This window comes from Monodelphis domestica, chromosome 4 (genome assembly GCF_027887165.1).
Source record: "Monodelphis domestica isolate mMonDom1 chromosome 4, mMonDom1.pri, whole genome shotgun sequence".
Classification (NCBI taxonomy): domain Eukaryota; kingdom Metazoa; phylum Chordata; class Mammalia; order Didelphimorphia; family Didelphidae; genus Monodelphis; species Monodelphis domestica.
This window is the reverse complement of record NC_077230.1, coordinates 154324456-154351394: the sequence shown is the minus strand read 5'-3', so window position 1 is coordinate 154351394 and position 26939 is coordinate 154324456. Positions and strand designations below refer to the sequence as shown.

General features: G+C 36.1%; 1 protein-coding gene across 40 annotated transcripts in view; it reads left to right on the top strand.

Moving 5' to 3' along the window:
* Positions 1 to 26939, top strand: part of NEB (nebulin) — a 232512-nt gene that overhangs the window by 172725 nt on the left and 32848 nt on the right. For 34 of the 40 annotated variants that reach the window (XM_056793863.1, XM_056793864.1, XM_056793853.1 and 31 more), the window contains 22 exons: positions 647 to 751; positions 1625 to 1729; positions 2016 to 2120; positions 4521 to 4625; positions 4893 to 4997; positions 5505 to 5609; positions 7087 to 7191; positions 9681 to 9785; positions 11329 to 11433; positions 11630 to 11737; positions 12689 to 12793; positions 14078 to 14182; positions 14734 to 14838; positions 15737 to 15841; positions 15930 to 16040; positions 17252 to 17362; positions 18421 to 18522; positions 18657 to 18761; positions 21286 to 21384; positions 24417 to 24527; positions 24660 to 24764; positions 25414 to 25518. In XM_056793863.1, coding sequence (XP_056649841.1) covers positions 647 to 751; positions 1625 to 1729; positions 2016 to 2120; positions 4521 to 4625; positions 4893 to 4997; positions 5505 to 5609; positions 7087 to 7191; positions 9681 to 9785; positions 11329 to 11433; positions 11630 to 11737; positions 12689 to 12793; positions 14078 to 14182; positions 14734 to 14838; positions 15737 to 15841; positions 15930 to 16040; positions 17252 to 17362; positions 18421 to 18522; positions 18657 to 18761; positions 21286 to 21384; positions 24417 to 24527; positions 24660 to 24764; positions 25414 to 25518 — 2322 coding nt within the window. Of the gene's footprint in view, positions 1 to 646; positions 752 to 1624; positions 1730 to 2015; positions 2121 to 4520; positions 4626 to 4892; positions 4998 to 5504; positions 5610 to 7086; positions 7192 to 8901; positions 9007 to 9680; positions 9786 to 11328; positions 11434 to 11629; positions 11738 to 12688; positions 12794 to 14077; positions 14183 to 14733; positions 14839 to 15736; positions 15842 to 15929; positions 16041 to 17251; positions 17363 to 18420; positions 18523 to 18656; positions 18762 to 21285; positions 21385 to 24416; positions 24528 to 24659; positions 24765 to 25413; positions 25519 to 26939 lie in introns of all 40 variants that reach the window. The other 6 variants (XM_056793852.1, XM_056793851.1, XM_056793856.1 and 3 more) reach the window with 3 other exon arrangements.

Below are 26939 nucleotides of genomic sequence, written 5' to 3'. Positions count from 1 at the left end.
GAAGTTATATGATCCAAATTGTCTTCCTCTTTCCCTTCCCCTCCTGAAGATGGTAAGCATTTTGATCTGGATTATACATGTATTATCATTCCAAACATATTTCCATATTGTTCATTTTTGTAAGAAAATAATCATATAGGGGGCAGCTGGGTAGCTCAGTGGATTGAGAGCCAGTCCTAGAGACGGAGGTCCTAGGTTCAAATCTGGCCTCAGACACTTCCCAGCTGTGTGACCCTGGACAAGTCACTTGACCCCCACTGCATAGCCCTTACCACTCTTCTGCCTTGGAGCCAATACACAGTATTGACTCCAAGACGGAAGGTAAGGGTTTTTAAAAAAAGAAAAAAGAAAAAAAGAAAATAATCATATAAAAGCAAAATCCCAAACAAACTAAAGTAAAAAATTGTGTCCTTTGATTTGCATTACAACTCCAGCAGTTATTTCTCCTCTTGGTAACTTTTTTTTTTTAGTTTTTAAATTAATTAATTTAGAAGATTTTTCCATAGTTACATGAATCATGTTCTTTCCCTCTCCTCCTCCCAACCCCCCTCCTGTAGCTATATCTTTCTTTTGATCAACTTGAGTCAATATATTTTATATTAATATACCTAACAGAAATGTTGATAATGATTTGTTTTATATTTAGTTGGTGTACAGAGCTGTAGGCAAGAAGCAAAAGTCAATATATACTTCAATTCTTGATACCCCCGACTTCTTAAGAGCCAAGAAAGGACAGAAGCTTCAGAGCCAGGTAAGAAAACTTAATGGGAAATAGAGCATAATAATCATGCCTCATAGAAAGTTACCAGTGAGAACCATAAACCTAATGCCAGTATCAATATCTGCTTCTGCTGCCACCCCATTAGTTGACCCCCTTCAGTAGATATCTCTGGATGTTAATTTTTGGCCTTTGAAGCAATGTTTCCCTTAAAATGAAGAGGGGCATATTTCAGGATGGTAGACAGTGATTCTTTGTGTTCTTCTAAATACTCTGTTATAGTCTTCCTATACCTTTGCCATTGGCTGAATGATCTATTGACTCCTACACAGTCTTTCAGAATGTTTTGATTGACTTCACAAAGATTATACACAATCAAATTAAACTTCATTCCATATTCTCAGGCAAACACTCATAAGCCACATTCCTTGCAGAAGATGCAATGAACAGGAATAATCATATCCTTCTTTCAGTCCTTAAAAGACTCTGTTGGTGAGACTCTCCAAACTTAGCTAGGCTGGTCTTAGTAAAACAAACATTCTCTGTTGCCGGGTAATATTCTAAGACCCTCCTGCTTCCTAAGACCCTCCAGTGGTTATACCCTGAGGGTATTGCCTTAGAGAATCCAACTTTGCTTCTGTTGCAATCAAGCCTCAGAGAAGAGCTTGAATGGAGGATGATTGCCCTAAGCAAGAGAAAAATTTGAGAATGAAAGAATTTGACTAGAATAAAGAGGGGTTATTCTATGTGAATCCATGAAAAAGTAAAATTATGATAGGAATTTAGTCATGGAACCTCAGTTAAGATCATCTGATTATTTCAAGCTATGGAAAGAATGAAAGAATATACTATAAATGCCACAATATCAATTGTGATGTTGTAATGACACTCTCCTGTTTTTTATAGTATCTGTATGTTGAATTGGCCACCAAAGAGCGACCCCATCATCATGCTGGTAACCAGACTAAAGCCTTAAAGCATGCTAGAGATGTTAAGGACATGGTCAGTGAGGTAAGATGGAAAACCAACACTACTACAGATTTTTAAAAAAGTTATAAAAGATTGTAGGATATGATAGTTCATTAAAATCTTTATCATCAAGCCTTTATGTATAGTAACTTTTGAAGAATGCTTATCCAGAGTAAAAAGTAACAGATAAATCAAAGCACTTAAAGAATATGAAGTATAACATTCCTAAAGCTTTGATATTAGCCTGACCCAACTGTGTGGCAGAAATTACAGTGGATGAAAGCACCTGAACTAGAAACGGATTCCATCTCTCTATTTTGTTCTTTAGAAAAAGTACAAAATTCAGTACGAAAAAATGAAGGACAGGTATACTCCAGTCCCTGACACGCCAATCCTCATCAGAGCTAAAAAGGCTTACTGGAATGCCAGCGACGTAAGTAACCAAAAATGTCCTCTTCCCTTCCTCATTCCCTCTCTATTCTGATGGGATAGGGCTGGGGCTGAAGCACACTCAATAAATATACTAAAATAAAGTCATTTCTAGATCTCTAATGCCTATCACCTAACTAGTGTCAGACAACTAATGTAAAAATGAATGAAGTCAGACCAAATAGTAGAAGACACAGCTGAGAGGGAACTCACAGACATATAGCTGCTGCTTCAGTGCTAATGGAGGTGAAATCCAGATTCCCTTCTCAAAGTGTCTTAGAGTCTTTTGGAAAGGAGAACTGTCAGATCCTAAGAATCAGAATGGACAATGGTGTTAAAATAGCATTAATAGGTTGACTCCATTCGTTATTCTAACCTCTGGGTGCCTGCAAGTAACTTTCTAAGAAGCTAAGTTTCAGGGCAGTTATTAATCTGATTTGGTAGAGGGGTTTCCTCACTGAGACTTCCCTATACCAATAAAATTATAGACCTTAACATACACACACACACACACACACACACACACACACACACACACACACACACACACACACACACACATTGACCAGAGAGGGTTAGGTATGAGTTCATCGCTATACAAAATCCTGTGTGAGGAAACTCCTTCTACCCTTGTAGATCAGCACCTTCCCTAAAGTTTAGTGTCTTAAAGAATTGTCCAAACATTAAATGATTTACCCGGGGCAAAAATTTAAACCCAACCCCTTCCTGCTTGAAGACCAGCTCTCAAAACATCACTCCATTCTCAGGTAAAATATTCACATTTTGGATAATGAAGACTAGCTTGCAGGATCATCAAAAACCTTAAAAGTCGCCTAGACCAACCCCTTCATTTTACAGATAAGGAAATAAGGCCAGAGAGGAGAAATAACCCATCCAAAGTCACACAGCCAATAAATGATGAGCTGGAATTCAAACCCAGCTCCGCTGACTCCAAATCTGGTGTTTTTCCTGCTATACCATAATCAATCATCAAAGGATAGGCTCTTTACCAAAGTTGTATCTCAGTGCCCAAACTTGGCCATATTATTCCCAAGAATCCCAGAATTCCACTGATAATGTGGGTTGGAGCTATTAGATCATAAATTGAACCCTTTTCCCTGTTTCCCCTCTTCTTCTAAACTCATAATAGCACAATCCCATTTAGGAATTTCTGGGCACTCAAAGACAGGTTAAGTTCTTGGCCGGGTCTTCAAGGAGAAAATATTCCTAGGGAAAGTGGCCTCTAGAATATGGCAAATTGGGAAACTCACTCCAGGACCCAGCATTTGTGGACTCCTGGTTATCATGGGGATCAGGCAGTTAGACTTTTAAGGATGTAGCTGATGGGGAAAAAGGAAATGATATTTCCAGCTGCCCTAAAAATGACACACATATATATGATAAACTCTCTTCATCTACACAACCTTTTGGGGTTATATGTTACTCTTTTGTGACTTCTTTTTCACTATACTCTTCCCTTTCAAGACTATACACAGTCTACATTTTAAATATTAGGGTAGAATGCCATATTATATCCTTTGTCCCAAAGGTTTGTTCCTCTTAGATAAATGTTTCTGGGTTTGAGTGGTGACTAGATTGAGAAGCTTTAACCCTCCAGAAAGAATTACAATATATGACTAGCATCTGGAAAATAATTGACCATTAGAGCGAATGTTTATTTTCAGTACTGGGAGAATATTTAAGTGGCTTGCATAATGACCAAAGTGAAAATTAATTACCTTTGTTTAGATAGTTTAAGTTATGTCTGACTTTTTTTACGCCTTTTGGGATTTTCTTAGCAAAGATAGTAGAATGTTTTACCATTTCCTTCTCCAGCTCATTTTATAGATGAGGAAACTGGGGCAAACCAGATTAAATTACTTTCCCAGAGTCACATAGCTACTAAGAGAATGAGACCAGATTTGACCTCAGGTCTTTCTGACTCCCAGCCAACACTGTAACCACTATGCTACCTTACTGTCCCCAAAAGTAAAAGCAGACATGATTCTTTTAATGCAAATCTGCTCAGAAAACAAGATTTAGCATTCCACATAGTGCACTTATTTACATCTAAAAATCTATCTTGACACAAATAGAAATCACAGTCCAGTTTTAGGATTGGTGATTTGGGGTAAAAGGACACAACTACAAAACTAGACTTAAAATTGAAATACAATGTGGCCTAGAATCATGGCCACAGCTCATAAAGAGTTTTCTGTATCCCAAAAAATTAAGGTTTTAGTACCCATCGATATACTTCAGGAGTAATGAACCTATTTTTTTCCCTCTTCAACTAAGTTTGTTTAGTCTTACAGTAAGGTTATTCAGGTATAAACTGATGGAAAAAAAGGTTATGCTGGAAAGAGCTCTCCATAGTTAGTTTTTCATCTTTTTTTTTTTGCAGTTACGCTATAAAGAAACATTCCATGCCACCAAAGGGAGATACCACACTGTGAAGGATGCCCTGGACATCGTATATCACCGCAAGGTCACGGATGACATCAGCACCGTATGTCCTTACTTTCTTCTTCTTCACACTCATTTAAATGGTGTTTTTGCCAAGCTTTTTTCTTAGACTTCTTAATTAGAGAGGCTGCCCTGTAGCTGCCCACCCTGGCAGCACTAACTACTCATCACAGTTTAACACCCACACTTTCCAAAAATAACTGAATAGAGGGGAGAAATCAAACTGGTCAATGGATGAGTCATGGTTTATTTTAACACTGAGAAAGAATTGTTCACTTTCTTTGTGGGTTTTTTTTTTTTTTGGTCACAGGTAAAATACAAGGAGAACTATATGAGCCAACTAGGATTCTGGAGGTCAATTCCAGATCGTCCAGAACACTATCACCACCGGGCTGTCACTGATGCTGTCAGTGATGTGAGTCTTAACGTTTTTCTTTATTTTTGTTTATACATAAACCTATGTATAATGTTATTTTTTACGTGTCGTTAGAGATTCAAACTTCTGTCATTTTAAAAACTCTCAAGTTTTAAAGATGGGGAAAGCTAAAAAATCTACCTCTAAGTGAATTGAGCAAAGGAGAAATAAATGTTAAATTGATGAGAATTTTTTTCTCCTAAAATCGCCATTAGCTTTCTCAGAACAGCTACACTGTGTTGGCTTATTCCAGAATGACTTGACACATGATTAAAATTGTTTTGATCTCTTACAGAAGAGACAAATTCCACAAAGTTCACTGCATGACATCATGGAGTCATTCAATATATGAGTGAATCACTCGCTTTATGATTAAAAATAAAAAAGACATGAGGGCAAACTTTTTTCTTGGCCTTTAATTATTCATTCCATTCTACTTACATAGACTCCAGTATCAGCCATATTTATATAGGTATTTACAAGTATTTCATGCTGACTTGTTTTTAGGTTAAATACAAAGAAGACTTAACATGGCTTAAGGGCATTGGCTGCTATGCCTATGATACTCCTGACTTGATGCTGGCAGAACAGAACAAGACCCTTTATAGCAAGGTATGCCTTTATTTATGAGTTATTATTACATACTTAATTATTGCCATTTTGTTTTTAACAACAATTTAAGACATAGAAGATCTCTCATTAACTATTTGACCAAAAACAAACAAACCTATACAAAATTAAAAAGAGAATCCATTAAAGTATCCAATGGCATATTCAGGGATCTCTACACAGAGATTATAATTAGTCATTTGAGAATATATTCTCATATCAACTTTATAGTCCATAAAGTGATAAAAAAGAATACATGTATTTAAGAAATTCAGGTGGGAGTGAGGGGAAATTAATGACCATTGAATGTTCCCAGAGGAGTGATAGCTTTCGATATTAATTAATGAATCCTAACTAGAGGCTAAACTCAGTTGTTTAGGAATCAGGGTATGTGTTCAAATTTGGTACCTTGAGCAAAGTTCTGTAATTCTGCTTTTTCAACTCCAAAAAGGGAAGGAACAAACATTTATTAAGTAGACTCTGTGGCAGTCACTGTGCTAAATATTTTACAAATATTTTCCCAATCCTTAAAACAACTCAGGAAGAGAGGTTCTATTATTATGCCCATTTTACAGTTGAAGAAATAGAGGCCAATAGCAATTAAGTGACATAGCCAAGGTAACCTAGCTAGTAAGTATGTGAGGCTAGGTTTGAACTTATGTCTTTCTGATATCAAGTCCAGATCTCTATCCACTATGTCACTTAAGTGCCTTTAAGATTATATGCCTTAAAAAAAAGTATATTCCTATTCCTACCCTCAATTCCAGACCTTCTGATGGGTTTATTGGCTGTAATTTGTTCAATTTCCTAGGAAAATTCTATCTTCGATGCCTGGACCATTGTCCAGTTATACTAATTGGATGAAAGAGAATCTTAGTCCATCTCTACATGACAATTCTAATATTCACTTCCTATTACTATACCATGGGGAAATGACTTCGTGAGAATCCATGCTATCTCAAAAAGATAAAGTGGTTATTTTGTGTTGCTAACTAGTTGTGTGACCTTGGGCAAGTTACCTTAACTCTCTGCCCCTCAGGTTCTTCATCTGGAAAATGGAAGCAGTAGACTATGTAATTGCTAAGGTCTCTAAATTTCAACATTATATAATTATCTGTGACTAAACTCAGTGAAAATTGTGTTCATGTGAATAGACAAAAAACCACCCCCTTTGATTACTTGAGGTCTTCCCTTGATGCCAAAGATAATCATTATGGGCAGAGGAAGGGAAGAAATCAGCCTTGAAATATTTTGTCTAAAAAGGGAGATAGAAAGATCGATTATTAAGTTGGCTAGCTAATGAAAAATATCTTTTTAGGCTAGTCTTCAGGGGAGATGGGTCTATCTCTCATTCTCTTGAGAAATCATTTTATTCCCTGAATTACTTAAGACTTTTAATACAAGCTATGCTTAAGAATTTCAGCATCCCATGCCAAAGCATATTGTGTTCTAAAATGATAATTCTCTATTTGCTTTCTAGTACAAGTACAAGGAATTATTTGAAAAGACAAAGTCTAATTTCAAATACATAGCTGACTGTCCAATTAATAGGCATTTCAAATATGCAACTCAACTGATGGATGAGGTAAGTATGGCCTTTTTTAATACTGGACTTATTTATTCCCCATAAGTATGCTAGGGTATTTACTGAAATGAACTAAAATTACAGGAATAGGAAAGTAAAGAGTAGATTAAAATCAAGGGAGAAAGAAGAATATGATGCCATTAACCAATCGAATCTACAAATCTATTCCATACATAGCAGAAAGACATTTCTAAAGGCTATCAGAGCCTTCTGAATACACTCAGAGCCTCCACTTACACTGAAATAAATGGACCATGGAAGGAAGGAAGGGAGGGAGGGAGGGAGGAGGGGAGGGAGGGAGGGAGGGAGAAAGGAAGGAAGGAAGGAAGGAAGGAAGGAAGGAAGGAAGGAAGGAAGGAAGGAAGGAAGGAAGGAAGGAAGGAAGGAAGGAAGGAAGGAAGGAAGGAAGGAAGGAAGGAAGGAAGGAAGGAAGGGAGGGAGGGAGGGAGGGAGGGAGGGAGGGAGGGAGGGAGGGAGGGAGGAAGAAAGGAAGAGAATTTAGTAAATATAAGTATCAAACTGCTCATCTTCAGAGCTATAGTAAAACCTGGCCATTTGCCACTGCATCTTAGTAGGTAGCTTTTCTCCTTGCTTTGTTCAGATGAATATTTAATTGAAATAACATGTCTTTGTAAAGAGAAACAAAGATTCAAGTGTTAGTAGAGTGAAAAGATTAGTGCCAAGAATTTAAGCATCACATTGGAGTAAAAGACACCCAAATTCTCAAAATAATGTTGGTTGACTGACTGGCTTAATATTATTTGTAGCCCAGTAATCTGATTAATTGAAATTATAATAGTCAGAGATTGATCAAGAATGATTGTTGTGGTTTATAACTTCATATTTCTGCTAATTATTATCCTTTGCCCAGAAAGAAAGCCAATTACAAAGAATTTTTCAGTACCCTCTGCCAACCCTTCCTCAGTCAATCCAACGATCTGTGTATGTTTATTAACTTAATTTTAAAATAAAATCTTCAGAATTTTTGGCAATTCTTGAACTTACCTCAACTGGATAATTTTATCTTTAATTTCCTGCTTTTCCTTTTTTGTGGGGGAGGCTTTTGAGTAAATGAGAATGGTTTAAAATGATGATAAAAATACTGGTTGCTTGAAAAACTGAAAACGTAGCCTATTTCTTTGACTAGTTTGTTAAATTAATTTACACTTATTTCATCTTTATTAAGATTCTCTACCCATGAGTTTCTGAAGGAAACCTGGCAATACCTTCCTCCTATTGTGCACAACAATTTCCAAAATTTTATTTCCACATGGATAAAATGAACTATTGTCAGAAACCTCAGGCTTCTTCTTGAATAACTACAGAATTTTAGTGATGCTTAGATTTCTGACCCATATCCCCAAACTGTAAACCAACAGTGTGTCCAATATTATTTTTAAAAGAGCATAAGGAATAATGAAACCTGACATTGTTAATGGCATTATAATTAAAGATGACATACGTACAGGTACAAAGTATTTGTATCTCGGGGTCAATAAAACCCAACACATCCATCTCCGGCCCCAAGTCTACTTTAGGCAGAAATTCCATTCCTTTGAATCTCTGTGATTCCTCTAGTTCACAAAAGGGCTGAGGAAGCTCCTCCTGGAATTGTTCAGTTTCACGGTCCCTAGGATTTACATCTAGAGACGTGTCTCTATACCCTTGATACTGTGTACTTGTTATAATCTGATATGCTATTCTGAGCAGAAAAAGTACAGAGCTGATTATGAGCAGCGGAAAGATAAGTACAGCCTTGTTGTGGATGAACCTAGACATCTGCTGGCTAAGACCGCAGGCGAACAAATAAGTCAGGTACTGTAAAAGTGTTGGCCAACATGGCCCAGACAGTGCTGTTCTTCCAAGTTCTCCATGAGATGTTCGTCATGTCTGCAGCCAAGGATGTCATAGGGTTCTGCCTATGATATTGAACTGTTCTGTTCCTGCGTTCTCCAACAATATCTGTTCAGCCACCCAAACAGCTCGTGAGCTCTTTGTGTGAGCCAGTCCACGCTCTACGTACTCTCAATGATATGGGGAAATAGAAAAGGGAAGCCTCATCTGGAAAATCTTCCCCCTCCTTTTACTGGTACTATTTGCAAAGGCAAATTAAAACTTCCTCCTGCTAATTATTTTGAGTTGCACGTCAAAGAAAAAAAAGAAAAGAAAAAGGGGAAGGGTGACATTATTATTGATATTTTCCATTTATCCAATTTATTTTGATAAAGCAAATTCACTGGTATCATAAGTGAAACTTTCCTAGTGGCACTAGTTACGACTTCTAAAATAGTAAGTGGTCAACTTAAGACACCAAAGTCTTTCAACTTGGCCCAACAGATTACTTAGCGTATTTACCCAAATGCATCTATGTGAGTACGTAAAGTGTTTCTGCCTACATCTCTTCACTGTGAGGTGACTGGGATATAGAGCTGTGTTCTTCCCTGTCTTCTCAAGTCTCTCTTGTGCTTCACTGCTCTTTGTATGGACAGAAAAAATATAAATCTAGTGCCAAGATGTTTCTACGACATGGATGTAATGAAATTCTGCGTCCAGATATGTTGACTGCACTCTACAATACACACATGTGGAGCCAGGTAATGTTGTGTGTGGTGTAGAGTCATCTTATAGGCCTTCTCATTCTTTTGACTTTTAAGCTTTCATTCTCTCTTCATCTCATCACTTCTTTCATTCCATGAAGCTACATAAATGATCATTTTTTTATCATGTGACTGATAGTGAAGCTGCCATAATAATTGTCTCCATGGAATGGGCCAACCACCATTTGTCCCTCTTGGAATTCTTAGCAATCCAGAGACTAGAGATTCTTTCAAATTGAGCATGGAAATTGATATTTTGCCAAATTTACTTTTTCTAATTTTGTCAAAAATAAATTAAAGTATTCCTTGAGAGATGACTTCAAAAGATATTCATTCATCTTTGTTTCTATTTTCTATATTTTTCTATTCTGTTTTCTACATTTTTATCTTTCTTTTTCTCTTTGTTATCTCTGAATTACAACAGATGGGCAAAAAGAAAATTATAACGTGGTTCTTTCAATAATTCACATATTTATGGCCTTCTGAAGTCAGCTCCTTTTTCAAATGTTTAAATCTTACAAAATTTTACTCCTACTGTCTATACCCTTCATGAGAACTGGTTTCCAACATCACTGATTAAAAGACACTCCTTCAACTGAAATACCTGGTGTTCCATTTTAGTGGTATCTGAAATTTTTGCCTAAAACACTGGAGAATAGTGAATATACACACTAAGAGACTGAAGTGAAAATGATTACCAAAAAATTAAATGCTTGACCTCCCAGATGGACAAAAAAGAAGGTTTCTTCAGTTGAGTACAGAGACAAATTAAAACTTTTTTTTTTTTTACTGTGTGGTTCAATGAACCATTGTAGGATTATAAACTCTCTATAAGCTACCTACTCTCTGGCACTCATTGCTTTTTTCAAGTGTGATCATCAAATGTTTGTGCTCGTAGTCTTGTCACCATGTCGTACAATTTGCTTAATATGGCTTGTGTGCATGAAAAATGATTTACTTTGTGACCATCAAGTTCCAAAGGTATAGTTGCATGTGTGTTACCCCATTCCCATAGTCATGATATTTTTTAATATCTCCATTTCATGACTAAACTGATCATTCACTCCTAAAAGACCTCTGACAGCTGTATGACCATGAGCAAATCACATAAAGTCTTAATGCCCTTGGCAATTAAAAAAAAAAACAAACCCTTACCTTCTGTCTTAGAATTAAGACTGTGTATTTGTTCTAAAACAGAAAAGTGGTAAGGGAAGGAATGCAGGATAGATTTGTCCAGGGTCATACAACTAGGAAGTATCTGAGGCCAGATCTGAACCCAAGACCTCCCATCTCTGGACATGGTTCTCAGTCCATGGAACTATCTATCTGCCCCAACCCTGGCAACTTTCTAAGAAAACAGTATCAAATTTTTTGGTCTCAGTACCCCATTATACTCTTAAAAATTACTGAGAACCCCCAAAAATATTTGTTTATGTGGATTACATCTTATCCATATTTACTACATTAAAAATCAAACATATTAATGTTCTTAAAAGTTCTGTCTCTTTCTTAGCACTAACTTTTTCTCCTCAATCATTAGATCAAATACAAGAAAAAATATGAGAAGACAAAGGACAAATTTACATCTGTTGTAGATACTCCAGAACACTTGCGTACCACAAAAGTCAACAAGCAAATCAGTGATGTGAGTATCCTGAATGCTACCACTAAAACTCAAACCTTATAAAAAATAAGGTCTTAGAAATATTTAAGAAGTTCCTATTCCTTGCTTTAAAATAACTCAAGCCAAAAATGGTATCTGGAATTTTTTATTGTAGAAAGATCAGGGTTGCCATAGGATCTTTCTGACTGAATCCTTGTGGTTTTTTTAACCCTCCCAGATCCTTTACAAGTTGGAATACAACAAAGCCAGACCCAGAGGCTACACCACAATCCATGACACCCCCATGTTACTGCATGTTCGCAAAGTGAAAGACCGAATCAGCGACGTAAGTACAGGAGTGACTTTTAGGGCACATCATTTTGAACTCCGCAATGCAATGATGTGGGTAACAAGTCAAGCTCTCTTTCACAAAGAGAAGAAATAAATAATAAGGAAATGGATCTTGATCAATGGCACATGTGAAACCCAGTGGAATTGTGCGTCACATATGTGAAGGAGTGGAGGGAGGGAAGGGAAGGAGCATGAGTCTTGTAACCATGGAAAACTATTCCAAATCATCTAATTAAATAAAAATTTTTAAAAACTTAAAAAAAACAAAGAGAAGAAATATGGTACTGGGGAGGAGGGAAGCAATGACTGGAGTTGGGGAGCCTGGGTTCAAATCCCTCATGTGACATTTGCTATTTTTGTTACCATGGGAAATTTAATCTAACTGGTCCTCAGTTTCTTCATCAATAAAAAAAGGAAGGTGAGATTATATGGCCATCAAGGTGTTTTTCAGCCTTAAGTCTATGATCCCATAATCTATAACCTTTATTTAACATATAGAATCAATAGCTTAATATCCTATTTTGAGGGAAAGGGGCGGGGGGAATGTCCTTTCCACTGTGCATCTAGGTTTCATTATTCAGGAGTCTAGACTTCCTGATTAAAGGATTTAATGAAAGAGTAAGAGTAAGCACAAGCTCTCTGTGATTCTATGATCCTAAGACCTTATTATATACCTAGAAACTAATCTATTTAGAACATAGCCAAAAACTAGGAAATAAACAAATAAGGCTGCTGAGAAGCCACCATCAGCGTCCTACACCTTACTCACTGAAGAGCCATCCAGACCCTGCGAGACCCAAGGTCTCAAATCTGACACCAGAGGTTCCCATGGCTTCCTGCAATTGACGACTTTTCTGGTTGTGAAAATGTATATATTAGATTAAGCTTTTTATTATTTGTTTCTAAAACTTTGGACAGCTTTGGCTAATGATGTCTCTTCCCACAGCTGAAATACAAAGAAGCATACCAAAGGACCAAGTCTAATTGCACCATTGAACCTGATGCAGTTCATATAAAGGCAGCCAAGGATGCCTATAGAGTAAACACTAATGTAAGTGCCAGGATAGTGAATAATTATTTACATTGGTAAGGGTAAAATTCAAACCCAGCAGCCCTTCAACTGCATTTTTTCATGTGTTTTCAGGTTATTGAACTTTAAGTTCAGGAGACAAGTTATATGAACTTGCCATTTGACACTGACATGAGTTATTGCATTTGGTTCTTACCGAAATATATTGGGAACAATGATGGTAGCCCAGTCTTAAGGTGCAGAGTACAACTACTCTCATGTCAGCTGAATAGGTCTCAACCATTTGGGAATTAGATCTAGTAGTTAAGGAACAGGAGCCTCAACTCTGAAATCAATGAGACAGTTTTAATGTAATCGGAAATTTGGAAAGGTGTCTTTTCTTCATTTTTTTTAGATGATCAGGAGCATCTTTCACACACACAATTTCATATTATTATCAGCACCAAAGTCCAGAATCTACTTGTGAAATGGAAATTAATTCATCAGTTTAATACACTGTGGAACTGGACTTGGCAACTATCAGGCCACACAGTAATTCTTTTTTTTTCCCCAATTACATGTAGAAATAATTTTTTACAATTGTTTTCTGACATTTTGCAATTCATATTCTTTCCCTCCCCCTCCCCAAGATTGTGAATTATCTGATAGAGGTTATAACAGGCATTTCAAGCAATTTATATTTCCTATTCCTCATGCCATGCAGAAGACACACCCCACATAAGATAAAAAAACTCATGAAAGAAATAAAGTGAAAGATGGTCACACAATTCTTTATTAGTGGAAAAGATGTCTTTCCACTCACTCAAGAGTCCCTTCCAAATTGATTAAATTCAAATATGAATGGTTCTTAACAGAAGTTATTACTTTTAGAAGATGTCAGTCATTTTTTGTCTCCCCAAAGGATCAAAAAGACACAGTCTTAAATTCTTTGAAGAGAAAGCTTATTTAGAAACAAGAAATAACTTTTCTCTGAAGATGATTATACTGGAATAGCATGCCAAAAAAAAAAATAATTAATTAATTTAAAAGGCTGTGGAATCCTCATTTCTGAAGAGCTTTAAAAATAAATCAGATAATCTTCTCTCTTGGATGCTTCGGGAATTTACCTGCCTGGAGGCAGGGGGCGACGCCAAATCACTTCTTGAGTTCCCTTACAGCTTCATGAAATACATTCAAAGCATTATTGAGCTTTCATTTGCATTAATAACCATCACTTGGCAAGTGTTCAGAGAGAAGAGTAAGCCCCCATATGCTATTTCTACTCTACTGAATTAAATTATTCCTTTTCATTTTTATTAAAAACAGAGGGATTATAAGAAGCAATATGAAGCAACCAAAGCTCACTGGAAGTGGATTGCTGACAGACCTGACTTCATACAAGCTGCTAAATCAACCTTGCAACAAAGTGATGTAAGAGAAATGAAAGCATGGCCATGCATAATTGAATGAAACATCCATGCAATGATGAACAGGGAAAAAACTAATTACTTTCCAATATATTTCTAGGTTATTAAAACAATCCACCATCCCTCCTTCTTCTGATCAGTAAAGGGAGATGCAGAGTGACATAGACAAATACTCTAAACCAAATTTGGGGGTATCGTGTATGCCTGCAAGACCAATTCTGCTCAAACTGTGAAATAGAACAAACCTTTACAGAAGTAGCTGAAAGCCAGATAATCCTAGATGGAGATAGAGAGTAGAGGCAACTCCCAGGATAAAGGGATAAAAAATTTTCTCAAGTTATTTGATATCTGCATTTTGCTGAAAGTCACAAAAGTCTTTCTTGCTCACTTTTTGTGTCAATTCATCTTTACTCTTGTGAAAGAAATTCCAATACTTAGCCATCTCTAGTTACAATTTCTTGGGTGACTTGTTAAAGATTCCCATTGCTTCCTTCGGTGATGACCATCCTGGTCTCTTACTCATTTCACTCTTCCTTCCCCTCTCTTCTGAGATAGTTTGAATACAAGCTGGACCGAGAGTTCCTGAAGGGTTGTAAACTCTCTGTCACTGATGACAAAGATATGGTGCTGGCCCTGAGGAATTCCTTAATAGAAAGTGATGTGAGTATCTTCTCCTTCTTTGAGACCCTTGCTTGGCTTCCTACTCCTTTTCTCCTGTATATCAGGAGCCTAGACCCATCACCAGGACTGCGAAGTGTTAGTCCTGAAACTTGCACTATTTGCCCCATGTAGTCATGCCCAGGAAGGATAGGTACAAAGAGACACATTTGGGTTTGATATAAGGGAAAACATCCTCATCATTAGAATGATGAACCACATTTGATCACATGAATTGATGGGGATATGATTGGGGATATAGACTCTAAGCAATCACCCTAGTGCAATTATCAATAATATGAAAATAGACCTTGATTGATGACACATGTAAAACCCAGTGGAATTACTCATTGGCTACAAGAGGAGGGTGAGAGGGTTAGGGGAAAAAACTCATGGAAAATTTTTCTTTATTAATCAATTAAATGAAATTTTAAAAAAGAATGATGAACCACTACCCTAAAGTGGAATGTGTTGCTTGAAATATAATGGATTCTTGCTCACCTGGAGTCTTGAAGCAAAAGCTAAAAAGCTTCTTGCTGGAGATAATATGGAAAGAACTGCTTTCAGGAACAAGTTGAACAAGAGGGAACTGCTTTCAGGAACAAGTTGAACAAGAGGTCCCTTCCAATTCTGTGAATTTTGTGATAGATAAATACAAGATGTATTCTTGTTATTGTCACAACTAGATGCAAAAATAAAAGGTGCTTTCTAAGATCATATAAGGTGAGCAAATATTGCATTTCTTTAGGAAAGTTTACAGAATTTTCCTGATTCAACAACAAATCCATTCCCTGTTGTAATATATATATATACTCATTTGGGGGGCATTTGAGAAATTTGAAAACAAGCTTGCCAAGGTACACCAAAGAACTAAAGAATGCTATTTCTTTTTTCACTGCAGTTAAAATACAAAGAGAAGCATGTCAAAGAAAGAGGAACCTGCCAGGCAGTACCTGATACTCCCCAGATCCTTCTTGCTAAGACTGTCAGTAACCTGGTATCAGAGGTAATTAATTTCTACATTTCACTTATATTCATCCAAGATCTTTGCTCACAACCAGACTCCTTCATCAACTGCTTTTTTGTGTCCTCAGAACAAATACAAAGACCATGTGAAAAAGCACCTTGCACAGGGTTCCTACACAACTCTTCCCAAGACGCGAGATACTGTTCATGTCAAGGAAGTGACCAAGAATGTCAGCGATGTAAGTAACCAGCCTTCCTGAACATGGTACCTTGGATTCCACTGTACTGTCGAAATATGAAGTGACAACCCCAAGTCTCTTTGTGAGGGACAGAGGCTCTTAGCCAGACAGAAAAAGGCTCTGAGACATCTTTGAGTTTTGTACAAAGTCCCATGTGCATTTTATAACCTTCTTATTGCCACCAACATAATTCTCTGTGGAGTCAGAACTTCCATTTAAAAATAGAAATCATATTTAGTGACATTGCTGGAGGTAAATAGGATCAATATTTGGATTTAGAGCTAGATTCATTTAAGATATTGAGCTTTAAATAAAGGATATACAAAAAGTCTAACAAGTTATTTTGCAGCTCTCAACAGAGAAGCAAATAAATGACTACCAGGGCAGGCTAGTGTATGTTGTCAGATGTGGTCATTGAGTCGAGGGCTTCTTACTTTTTGCTATTTTTCTGTTCAGTCATTTTTCAGTCATATCCTACTCTTTAGGGCCCCATTTGGCATTTTCTTGGCAAAGATGCTGGAGTGATTTGCCATTTCCCTCTCCAGCTCATTTTACAGATAAGGAAACTGAGTCAAATGGGGTTAAGTGATTTGCCCAGGGTCACAGAGCCAGTAAGTGTCTGAGGCTAGATTTGAATGTGGGAGGAGGAGTCTTTCTGACTCCAGATCTACTGCCAATTTGCTATTACAAGAATTCAATTTGGAGGTAGGGAAAGAAGAGTTATTTTTAGAAATGACTATAATGCTTTGGTTTTATCCAAAGATCATCAAAAACACATTATTTTTTTAAGTATCATAAATGTTGATTCTTCCTAAGGAAAGGCTTCCAAGCAGGACACAGACCAGTATTAACCAGATATACCTGCTCCTTGTAACTAATATTAGTTCAGGGAAGACGGTAATGTTGAACAATGCATAGGCACCGCTCCAGCATTGTCCTCTTTAAACATCAAAACAATTTTACCCAGGGCCTATTTCCCTACAGATTATTCAGTCGTAGAGAATAGTAGAAATTTTAAGGGATAACCCACCCAAATACAGGTAACAGCCTTCCTGCCCTCCTTGTCAGAAAGATGCCAGAGCTGGTCATTGGAAGATTTATCAGTGGATGGTATCAAGGGTCTTCGAGGTCATAATTTCCATTCCTACCCCTGCTCAAGTAGAATTTATATGACAAAATTTTAATCTTGTCAATATTTTTTACCTATTTAGACAAATTATAAAAAGAAGTTTGTAAAGGAGAGAGGAAAGTCCAACTACTCCATCATGCTTGAGCCACCAGAGGTGAAACATGCCATGGAAGTTGCAAAGAATCAGAGCAACGTAAGTGTTTTCTAGTTCTCAGAGTGCATTGCTTGGCCAGCATCTGAGTTAGTGAAATCTCTTCACTCTATAACTTTGCAAAAGAACCCCGTCTCCCATATCTAGTAGGCACTCTCTCCTTAGTTTCCTTTGGATCATTCCCTAGGATCCTACAAAATACAATTCAGTTACCTGCATTAGACCCTTCCTGATTTAACCCCTTAAGTTGCTTAGTATTGTTCTGTATTTACCCATCTTATTGCCAACTTTTCCCCATCTGTAAAATGAAAGTTCCTTGTTACCTGGGACCACTTTTTTCTCTTTGTATCCCCTGTACCTCACACAGGGCCAAGAACACAATAGTTGCTAAATAAATGCTTGCTGAATTTAATTGAAATAGTTAAAGCCACATTAAGGAGTCTTTGCTTGATTTTTCTAGTGGACTTTTTCTCCTTTAAACTTTTAATCACCTGACTGTTTCACATACCTGTTTTTAAAAATTATTTATTATTTCTATTAATTCTATTCTATTAATTTTCTATTCTAGTCTAAATTATTTTTTTTATTAACAAACTAGTGTTTCCTCTTCCTCCTGGCCCATTGAGAAAGTAAAAAAAGAAAACAAAATCTTTATAATAAATATGCCTAGTAAACAGAACAAATTCTTGTATTGGTCATGTCCAAAAACATGTCTCATTCTGCTTCTTTTTTTCATTTTAAATACTTTATTTTTTCCAATTACATGTAAAAAAACAATTTTTAACATTCACTTTCAAAAATTTTAAGTTACAAATTCTCTCTCTCCCTCCCCTTTCCCCCCTTTGAAAAAACAAGCAATTCGATAAAGATTATGCATATGCAGTCATTCAAATATATTTCCTCATTAGACATGTAACAAAACAGACTGGAAAAAGAAAAGTCATAAAAGTTTAAAAAAATCTTTTTCTATCTTCTTTAATATAAAAGTGTTGGGAATATATTTTGATTGAAAAGCTTACAGCTTAGATTTGATTAGAATCCACAGAAACATCCAGTGCTTCCCCTGGCTAAATGGACTTTTGTTTCTTGCTTTGGTTAAGATTGCCTACAAAAAAGATGCCAAGGAGAACCTACATTACACCACTGTGGCTGATCGACCTGACATCAAGAAGGCCACTCACGCTGCCAAGCTAGCCAGTGAGGTGAGAGTGTGGAATTCTCTGGTGCCCATTGTCAGCAAATGATTCAAGGCACTTTCAATTAAATGATCTCTGGGGGTTTTACCAGGAGGACACTGTTACCCACTCAATGGCCATTTTGGTTTTATTTGGTCTAGGTGGAATATAGAGCCAAGCACCGGAAGGAAGGAAGTCATGGATTAAGCATGCTTGGTCGTCCTGACATTGAAATGGCCAAGAAGGCTGCCAGGCTGAGCAGTCAGGTAATGGTGTGGTTGAAAGAGAAGGGAAGGATCAATGAAAAGACTTTTGGGATTGAGATTCTTTGATAAATCATAAGTTCCTCTATATAATCATAATTCTTTAAAACAAAAGAAAGCAAATATTTGAATGACATTTCAAAACTTTTTTTAAGATTCCTCTAAGAGACCAAAAGAAAGGATGATTAAAATTTCTCAGTTGTTTTTTTTTTCCTGGTAAGGCTACCTGCCTTTATAAATCCTATTCAGCAGTATATGCCTCTGTAGCAATTTTCATGTATAAAGAAGAACAGATAACATTCATTTCATAAGTACCAGTCTTTCAAATTAGTAGGAGTTTTTGGTTGTCGTTGGTTTTTTTAAGTATGATAAGTATGGATTTTGTTGGGTTTTGTTTTCCTGGCAGGACACAATCTAGTATAAACGAAACTGTCCTGTTGACCTTTGTAATTAGTGTTTGGTCAAGAAAAAGGTGATGTTGAATAATTCATAAGCACAACCATATTGTTATCCTTTCTATGATTAAATGAATGAACAACTCTCAAATCCTATTTCCCTAATTAAAATCTGCAGCTTCATAAGGTTCTTTTACTTTTTAAGATTGTGGCGAGAGAAGAAATGATATGTTTGAAGTAGCATTTGAGCATCACAGTTTATGTTTGTGTGTGTGTGTGTGTGTGTGTGTGTGTGTGTGTGTGTGTGTGTGTATACTGGGAGAGAAACTTGTTCATTGGAGAAGACCTTATTCCGAGAAGATGTATCTTGCTGCCTTGAAGTGGTACTTTAATGAGCGTTTTCCAGAAGTCCTAATTTGTTCCAGTTATACAAGTTATATTTGCTTCAGAAAACACAAGGATCTATCTCTCTCACAGTTTTCAGACATTTCAGAGGAGTCAAAATATAGGACCTAACCAGTAGAAATGTAGTCATCTAGCTCATAAGTCTCAAATTTCTCCTTGTACTCAGCTGCTTCATCAAATGCATGCTAGTCTATATTTTCTCTTTCTTTTCTTTAACATTTGTTCATTTTAGTCCAAGATGGATATAGACCATTTGGAGCACTTTTGGGTAATACTTATACCATCAATACTAATTCAGAAGTGGAATTCCAGTCTTTTAAATAGAAAATTAATTAAAATCAATAATGATAATATCTCAGAAATTAGATTTGAAACATAGATGGGATGAAATAATTAAATATATTATAAATAATTCTATTGGTTTGTTTTAATGTTTTATGTTTTTAAAAGTCTCCAGTAGTATTTACATTTTATGTGCTATATAAATGCTTACTATCATTATTACAAGGAAGTGTTCAAGTGTTATTAAGTTTACATGAGATTTCTGTTGTTGATTTTATACATATATATATATATGTGTGTATATATATATATAAATGCCATACCATAAGGTCAGAGCCAAAGATCTGATTTTGGAGTCATGGAGACCTGGGTGCAAGTCCTACTGGAGACAGATAGATAGACAGACAGACAGACAGGCAGGCAGGCAGGTAGACAGACAGGCAGACAGATAGATGGATAGATAGATAGATAGATAGATAGATAGATAGATAGATAGATAGATAGATAGATAGATAGATAGATAGATCTATATGGCTGTATGACCCTAGGTAATTTCCGTAAACTCATTGCTCCCAGGAAATTATAAGACTGAAAGGTTACAGAATAGATATTCATTAACAGAAAGAATTTCCTCACCAGGAGTTAGTTCCCTACACTAATGAAGTCATATTGACACAAGACTTCCATGAATCTTCTCTTCTCATGCCTTCTCTGATGTGGAGATGATTATGGGTTACCAAAAGTTATTCTAGGAAAACCTAAATTTGGAATGCATGTTCTTCTTGCACATGAAAGAGATAAAGTACAATTTAGTGATGACTTCCGTGACCCTAGTCTAAGGACCGGCCTGGCTAAGTTCATAAAGGTTCACCACTGAAAAATTGGCCACCAGCTAATAAAATAAACCTTTAAAGGCCACAGAAATTAATGAAAGTTTCAGTAAGGTGTGATGCAATCTGCATCGTTTAAAGTAATGCATAATGATAAGATCACAGATTTTTAAAGTATTAGTGTATTGAGTGAGTACCAGCAAACCAACAAGTAAACTCTGGGATAAATTAAAGTTGAATTTCTACAATTAGTGAAACATAGCAAGCAATAATGAACACTGAAATTATGTTTTAATTTGTTTTTAAATTGCCAAGTGTTGTCATTTAAAGGTATGAAAGCCAAAAAAATCACTCCAGTGTTATCCTTTTTAAATAGACTCACTATATTTTTAAATAGCCACTGTTATCCCTGACCATAAATTACCCTCAATTACAATGAAGGGGAAAATACCAACCTCTATTTGAGTAAGTCCACTCTAGTGGATTTTCCATGAGAGTTTTTCCGGTGAGAGTTTGAGTCTTCCTCACAGTGCAAACCTATGCTCTTGTGCTATCCATCTGTGTAACGGCCCGTGTCTCCCTGTTCTGATTGTGCTATCTTGCTGCGTACTCTAGGCGGAATACCTCAAAGGACAAAGGAAGGGGCATGGCGCCGCATCTTACGACACACCCATGATGAGGCATCTTAAGAAAATTAATGTCCTCATCAGTGATGTAAGACTGACTGCGCAACCAGAGAGTGCCGACTCTGTCATTCTCATTTTCTCTTGGTCTTTGTTGTTGCTAGTCCTAGTTCTGGAGTAAAAGTTGTACCTGAGGTGCTAATACCCCAGTTGCACTGTTTTCTTTATGGTATATGTGTGTGTGTTGATAAGTGTAGAATGCAATGGAAATCTGTCAAAGGAGGTCATTCTGCACAAACCCCTTTTTTCCTATGTGAAATGTACCTCAATGCTGCACAGTAGCATTGAAGAAAAGTCAAGTCTGGCACATAGCACATAATCAAAGGTGTAACGCAAAAAGGCAAATCATTCAGTAGGCTTGACTGGGTCACGAAGCTTCTTTGGAGACATTGACAGTGATAAAATGAGATGACATCACGATGGATTTACCAACCTAGGAGAATCAGATGAATTTTTATGATCTAGATGCTGTTTTATTTTAGTGTCTGGTTCTATCCAAAGAGGCAAAAAAAAAGTATAGTAGGTAGATATCCAGCCTCCAGCTTCAAGTCTCTGAAACATCCTGACTTATGTCATTTAATCATTCAGTATCCCACACCGTCAATGGCAGAACAGTTTCTAATATGCATTGGCAAATAGGAGCTGCCTCACCAGAAATTCCTCCAACCAATCAAATTCTATATCCTAGGCATTCTATCTCTACCCAAAAAGCAATAAATATTAGGAGACCCATTTAAAATGTTCACAGTATAGTATTATCTTTGAATGCCTTAAAACAGCTAATAGCCCTATGGATAAAGATCCTGATCTGGAATCAAGAAGACCTGAGTTCAAAGTCAGCCCTCAGACACTTCCTAGCTATGTGACTTTGGCCAAGATACATACCGCTGTCTTAGTCTCATCAGCCTTGTAAATGGGTTTGATATTATCTCCTACCTTGAAGAGTAGATGTGAGGATCAAATTATATTTGTAAAAAAGGACTTAGCATAATATGTGGTAATAACAGGCATTATATAAATGTTAATTCCCTTCCTCCCTCTTTTTTTGGTTTTATATTCACCACCATCAGCAAGGCAATCTGATCTTTTTCCCTATTCTAAAAATGCCATTCATTACCAATAAATCCTCAAGGGAGGAGATACAGAACAATTGTAATGGGAAGTCTTGCAGTGTTGCATTGAAAAGACAATGCAAGTTGAGTCTTGGAAATCACTTTCCTACACTAAGTCTACAATATTCTAAGTTCCTGAGCCTGGAAAGATGCAAAATGGCAGCATTGTCATATGTCAAAACATGGAGGAATATACCATCACCTATTGCCATTTGGAAAAAAGGGGGTCTTCCAGTACCTGATGTCTTCATGTTGTTTTGCATGCACATTCTGCATGGTCAAGCACCATTTCTTGTACACATTTACTATTCCAAACTTCCCAGGTTTGGAACTATATGCATGCTATTATTCTTTAAGAGACTCCAGTTTTTATGAAGGTCAATGCAACCAGGAAGGCAAGAAAAAATGAATCTTTATAATACCAAGTCATATCAACAATTGTGCTGAGAAATATCAGCCCAAGGTCTTCGAAGAGAGAATCATTTTTGTGGACCTCTTTAAGAAGACATGTTATCGTCCTCTATCAATGGATTTTGGATTACTTTGCTTTTCTATTTTGTTTTGTTCTGAACAACTCTTGGGATCTTTCTTTGTTTTTTCAGTTCCTTTTAAGTTATCTTCATTTCTCTTTCTTTTGAGGGTAAATTTCCCTTGGGAAGGGATAGATCATCAGCAACACTGGAATATTTTTCAAATTAGTGTTTATTCTTCTTTTTAACGCCTGCTTCTGTATGTCTTGAGTATTGCATCTTTATTTTTTTTCTTGTCTTTTCACTATGGATTCATTAAAGGTAATTAATTTGAGATTTTCTAAGGGCCCTTTTCTCTTGGATGCAGGATTTTTCTTTAATGCATTAGAGTGCCCAGCATTGTTCTGACCTATTTGCATAGCAACAGGAAGGGCAATGCATTACTGTTTAAGTGTGAGGCATATGGAATGTGCTAGAGCAAGAGTTCTTAACCTGAGGTCCCTAGACTCTCAAGAGGTCCATAAATAGATTCAAGGTATTTGTAAACTTGAATGGGGAAAAACACCACATTTTCATTTTTATTAACATCTAACTGTAATTTGATATTTCTCTCAATCATTAATGTAAATGACAATATCTAAGCTTTTATAGAGCTCACCAGATTTCCAAAGGGGTCCATGACACCAAAAAAAGTTTAAGAACTCCTGTTCTAGAGAATGGAAGTGTCTTTTTATGAATGGAATGTGCTAACTCTGCATAAGTCCATCTTTTACCATACTAACCATATAGTACAGAAACTGTACCTAGCTATTAATTGACTGATTTTTTTAAACAACTTGCTTTTTATTTTTTATTACATGAATAGACTATGGGAATTTATTTGTAGATTTGTACCTGGAATATAATTAATGCGCAAGTCTCATTAGTAGCAAGAAAAAAAAATACTTTTTCTGCCACTATTGGATTATTCTTTAAGTTCTTAAGTGCTCTTCTTTAGATTACTCTTAATCGTATATAATAAATGTCTAATCTTTTTTATAATCTCATCTTTAAAATATCCATATTCTTATGTATATTCCAGAAGTATAATTTACATTATATTACATATCTTTTTTCCTGGTCTTTCTGTTCTAACACAATAGTTTGAAAACAGTTTCACTCACCATATCTTCTTCCCTAATAATTCTATATTAAATTCTCCTCATTTAGGGTCTTACTAAGCTTTTTGACAATTTCTCATTCCTCTCTAATAGAATAATGATTTCTTTTATTTTTCTAGTCAGGACCTCCTTATTGCTCTAAATTAAATCAAATTCTCAATGGATAATTTAAAAGTGAATTTTAACTGAATCCTACTTCATTTGGTCTTATTCTCAACTGCCTATGCAACCTAAAGCTTTTGCCTTTTATCATTCTACTATTCCTCAGTTTCCAGACTGATTGATACTCTGAAATAATTGGTGTTTGTCTTTTTACATTAGGTAAAATACCGAGAAAACTTTGACAAAGAGAAGGGCAAGACACCAAAATACAACTTGAAAGATAGCCAGCTCTATAAGACCATGAAAGATGCCAACAACCTCGCAAGTGAAGTATGTTCCCTCGATGCCACCTTAGATCCTCCTCCAGGGTGGCGTGTCCTGCTGTGGCTGACATTAAAGAGTAGACAGTTTCCTCATCTTCTCTCTGAGGTAGCCTCAACTTTTTTTTTTTTAAATTTGCAGGTTAAGTACAAGGCTGACCTAAAGAAACTTCACAAACCTGTGACTGACATGAAGGAATCTCTGATTATGAATCATGTGCTGAATACAAGCCAGCTTGCCAGTTCTGTAAGCTCAGTGACTAACCCTCAAATTAGTTTGATTTACCATTTCCTTATCATTTCTCCTTCTGCACTCACTTTTAACCAGTTGTCCAGCCTTTCCTGTTACTACATCACTTGGAAGTTAATTCTTCCTCTTTGATCTAGTGCAACTTTTTCTGCTCAATTAGCAACATTAATCCATTTATTCTCTCTAGAATAACATTTTCAAGTTCTGCAGATAATGCTAATACTCAGACATTTGACCATTTAAAAAACTATGTGTTTTCTCCTAAAATTTTTTTTAACTTTCTTTCCCTTCTTTTTTGCTGTTGACTTTTAAAATAAGCTTCATTTTCCCCAAGTCGTGTTTTTTAGTGGCTCTTACACAACTGCTGACTTCCTTTGATTTTTGTTATTTCTTTGAGACCTACCTAACTTTTGCTAAAATGTTAATATGTTCAAAAAATACTATTTTTCAGCTTGGCTAAGACTTACAAACATAAAAGAAATCATTAAAATATTTGTCTTTATTTATCCCTTTTGGGGGGGTTGAGGGTGCCTTTTTTGGCATGTATCATTTGGATTTAACATACAGTTGGGTAAATATGACCTTGGAAGAAGTAGAAATAGTGAGGGACTTTTCACTGAGCTGCTTCTTGCCACCTTCCCTTCAGTACCAGTACAAGAAGAAATATGAGAAGAGTAAGGGTCACTACCATGTAATTCCTGATAACCTGGAACAGCTCCATCTAAAAGAAGCAACAGAACTACAGAGCCAAGTAAGTTAACAAATACCATTGCCCAGGAAGATGGGTTTAAATCCAGCATCAGACACTTAATATCTGTGTGATCATGAGCAAGTCATTTAGCCTCTACCTGCCTCAGTTTCCTCAACTGTAAAATTAATATAATAATAGCACTATGGTCATTGTGAGAATCCGATAAGATAATATTTAGTAATTGCCAATAAATACTTATAATTTGACCCATTCATTTCCCAAGTATAGCTACATTTTTCTCATGGAAATCAAGATCTCTTACATCTTCAAGTATCTATACAGATAGCTGTGGACTCCAAATTGAGGTTCTCCTTGTGTTGCTGATTTCAATGATATTAGAAACAGCTCCTCTTTGTTTGGATTTAAATTGCTTCATCTATGAGACTCCTCACATTATTTTTAAAGAAAGAAAGAAAGAATTTATAGACCCTCACTGGAGAAAGAATTGCATTTGAGTGTTGCCCTGATGCTATGTCAACAGATTCCAGATTCTATTGCATATCATCTAAGAATGTTTCATTAATAGAAATAGCTATAACACTTAATCTCACCTATAGGAATAATGAACCCAATTTCTGAGTCATCTCCATGTTTCAGTTTTCTATTGACATGAAGATATAAATCAAAATAAGAGATCAGTTCACTTCAACTCTGTGCCTCTGTTTCTTTACCTTTTAAAATAGTAAATAGTAATACCTACACTTTCTACTTCAGAAAACTAGTGAAAGGGTAAAGGAAATAATATCTCTGAAAGGACTTTGACAGCTCTTTAAGAAAGAAGTGACATAAATCCTAGGTGGTATTACTTCCTAAAAAGGTTTTGAGCTATAGAACTGATAGTTGAGGTCTAACAAAGTATGAGAACTTATCAAAGAGGGTTGTTGCCAGGTGAAGCTTTATTGTTATTGTTGTCATTAGCAATTTAAGAAAGCACTCACTAAGTTATACAGGGGTTTCATTTGGTGTCATTTAAGTATACCTGAAAATATGAAATAATAGATCTTCTACTGCACAAAAGTCTTTATTTTAACTCTAATATAGCTTAGTTTTCAAAAGGCTCACTTCTTATAATCATAAAAAAGGAGTCTAATAGTCATTTTAAAAACCTTACTATATTCCTCAGAATTTGCTTCATTCACATTATTGACTTTTATTGACTTAAAGTCATAATCACAAAAATCACAAAAATGATGCAAAATTCAACTGAACTTATCAATAGTACACTTTCTTGAATTTTCTTGAATCCTAATTCTGTTGAGTATTACAAAGTCAATTATTTTATCTTCTTAAAATGAATAGCCACATTGAATATTTAATTGTATTTTCTTCCATTATGCCTTTCTATTTATTCTATCAAGGCAGCTGGGTGGCTCAGTAAACAGAATACCAAGCCTGGAGACAGGAAGACTCATCTTCTTGAG